Source organism: Phragmites australis, chromosome 7 (assembly GCF_958298935.1).
Source record: "Phragmites australis chromosome 7, lpPhrAust1.1, whole genome shotgun sequence".
In the NCBI taxonomy this organism is placed as follows: Eukaryota; Viridiplantae; Streptophyta; class Magnoliopsida; order Poales; family Poaceae; genus Phragmites; species Phragmites australis.
The window spans coordinates 4,750,250-4,752,997 of NC_084927.1; the positions used below are offsets into that span (position 1 = coordinate 4,750,250).

Here is a 2,748-nt window from a genome sequence, read left to right on the forward strand (position 1 = left end):
GGGTGGGCTGTCGGTGCTCGGTCCGGTCCGTCCTAGCTCAGACACCACCAAACTGTGGGGACTCTTGATCGCATTTCTGCCCGCACGTGTCTCCGGTCTGCTTGTTTGAGAAGTCGCAAAGTGGAAAAGCGTTCACTGGTCGTGGCGTGCTCCGTGCTGGATCGACCTATCTCCCGAGCAAGGAAGTTCGTGCCTTTGTCTCTTGACTTAGCAGCTGCGGACTCGCGATGGCTCGGGGGCTGAACGCGCGGATTAGTCTCACTACTCGGACGATGAGTGGTCGGAGCGACTTCGCTCTCGGGGGAGGAAAGGTCGGGCTCAGTCCGGCTAAGTACTCCTCGGGACGTCAAGTGAAAAGCGAAAAGACAACATCAAGACAAACATTGGAGTTTCAATCCCGAAGAAAGGCTTCTATTATATTCAAAAAGAACCATTAGGAGGGGATCACTCCCATATTTACATCAGTCAAAAAACAAAAAATCTAATCTAGGTCGGCGGGCTCTGGAGGTGGCGAGGAGTCTTCGCTGCTGCTACCGCTGCTTGGTTCCAGCGGTGGCTCCCATGTGAAGCATGCCACCACCTCGGCGGCGATGCCCCAGACAGCCTCCCGGGCGGCCACTTCCTCGGCCTCGACCACTCCCTGTCGGATAGGCTCTAGCGAGAAGGTGGGGTCTCGGCTCCGGTAGCAGGCACGGACGTGCTTGGCCACCGCTTGGGCCAGAGCGCGCCCCTCCCGGGATGCCAACTCCTACACAGCCCGTGGAAGAGCCTTGAGGCGCCGGCTGATCTCCTCGAAGCTGAGGGCAAGGTGGCCGATGGTCTCTTGGTCCATCCCCTTCTCGTCCACATTGACTCACCCAAGCCCGGCCACCCTCACGGACCTCCGTGCCTGCCGAAGGATATCCCGCATCATCAGCTTCACGTTGGCCCACTCGTCCACGGCGGTCTCGAGCTTGACCTTCGCGATCTGCAGCCGCTCCTCAAGGCTGACCCCCTCGGCCGCGTTGGTCAGGACGCTGCTGGTCGCCGGGGCCTCGGCCTGTCCCCGCTTCACCTGCTCAGCTAAGTCGGCGAGGGCCCGCTCCCAGGCGGTAAGCTCAGCCGCCCATTTGGCGGCCTGCTCCTCCCGAGCAGTAAGGGCCGCCGACGCCGAGGCAGCCTCTGCTTCGCGCCGAGCAATCTACTCCTCCCGGGCATCTTGAGCCGTCGCCGTGATCTCGATGTCAGTCTCGCGGATCGCTACCTCCTCCCCCCAACAGTGAACTTCGGCGCGACTACGCTCGAGTTCATCGCTCCGGTGGGCTAAGTCTGCCCGGGCAGCATCCACAGACTTCTCGCGCTGGCCTATGGCATCTTCCCGAGCCCGGACCAGCCGCTCCCGAGCAAGCAGCTTCGTGGCCCGCCGCCGCGATGCCTACTCCCGGTGGCTGGCCTCCTCCTGCGCGGCAACAGCTTCCTCGTGCACCTCCTCCAGTGCCTCCCGCTCCTCAGCCACCGCGCACATTGCCCTTTCGTGGGTGGCGCGGGCCGAGGCGATGCGGGCCTCCAGGAGCCGGCTGACTTCTTCTAATGCCCCCTTTGTTCGATGAGGGCGGCACGGTCCCTTCCGAGCTCTGCTCGCTTCGCCGCCACGACCGCCTCCAGCCGCTCGATCACCTCCCAGGCGCTTCCAAGTACGTTCGGGAGGGGTTCCAAGTACGACGGTCTGGCGCTAGGTCCCCTGTGAGCCCTCTTTGCAGAGGCGCTCGGGGTCCCCGATGACCGCCACGCCGGCGTGGCCACCCTTGCTGCGACCACTTCCACCGCGGCCGCCTGCTCTGCCCTCGGTGAGCTCGGGGCGGGCTCGGCCGGCGCCGGCTGCTCGGGCGTGGCCACTGCCCTTGGCTCAAGGCAGGGCAGCGCCTGCGGCTCCAGTTCTGGCGGCGCGCTCGGCTCAAGCGCGGGCACGCTCGGCTCAGGGGCGGGAGCCGGCCTTGGTGCCTCTGGTCGCCTCTGGTCTCCGACGGGGTCCTTGGGCGGCCTGAAAACAGAAAAGGTTAGTACCCAAACTTACATCTAGGCAAACACGCTCAGGAAAAGAAAGGAACTCACGTAGATTTCGGTCCGCAGTATTGCCATCGGGACTCTGGAATCTTGAAATCCGGGCCCTGCGACTTACGCCCGGGGTCCGCCTTCTCCTCTTCGGCGGGAGGCTCTGTCCTCCGGGCCATTGAGGGGCCGCCGTGGAGCCGTCCCCCAGTGGCGGGTCGGTTCGGGCGCCCGTTGTAGCGCCGCCAGCACGGCCTTGGTCTTCGGGCTCCCGCACCCTGGACCTAGCCTCCGTCGCGGACTCCGCGCCCGACGACTAGCCGCCCCGGCCTCCTTCCTTTGCGCCGCCCGCCACTGGCCGCTGCCGTGGAGGCGACGGCAACGATGAAGACAATGGCTGGGGCACGAACGACCGGGGGCGTTTTCCCTTGTCCCCCGAGGCCGCCGCTCCGCTACCGACGGTGTCTCTCGCGCCGGCCTGATGGCTGCTGCCTACGGCCTGCTGCCCACGGCGTCCCTGCCGTCGGCCTCCTCGGTGGCTGTCCGGTGGGCCCTCCCCGCGGCGCCCGTTGAAAAAGGGCATGATGACTTACAAGACCGGACGGGGCACGTTTTCAACTCTCCCCGTCATCTCGCGCAGCAGCCCATGATGGTTGCTTTCCATTTATGGCACCTTGGAACTCGCGCCATCCCCTTCTAGGCACGCTACCACCCCGACAA

At 65.0% G+C, this 2,748-nt stretch overlaps 1 protein-coding gene across 1 annotated transcript; it reads right to left on the reverse strand.

Annotated features, from left to right (window-relative positions):
* Nucleotides 1-1,566: 1,566 nt before the first annotated feature.
* On the reverse strand, nucleotides 1,567-2,210 carry LOC133925361 (predicted GPI-anchored protein 58). Its single transcript, XM_062371311.1, has 2 exons — nucleotides 2,116-2,210; nucleotides 1,567-2,020 (listed from the first exon to the last, which is right to left on the reverse strand). Exons 1-2 carry the CDS (start codon nucleotides 2,208-2,210, stop codon nucleotides 1,567-1,569), a joined length of 549 nt encoding a protein of 182 aa, XP_062227295.1.
* Between the last annotated feature and the right edge of the window lie 538 nt (nucleotides 2,211-2,748).

What these genes read in the sequence shown, in the direction of transcription:
- LOC133925361 (XM_062371311.1), bottom strand. Translation starts at nt 2,210, where the DNA reads ATGGCCCGGAGGACAGAGCCTCCCGCCGAAGAGGAGAAGGCGGACCCC. An exon ending in AAGATTCCAGAGTCCCGATG is followed by an intron (nt 2,021 to 2,115) that starts GCAATACTGCGG and finishes TTCTGTTTTCAG; the next exon opens with GCCGCCCAAGGACCCCGTCG.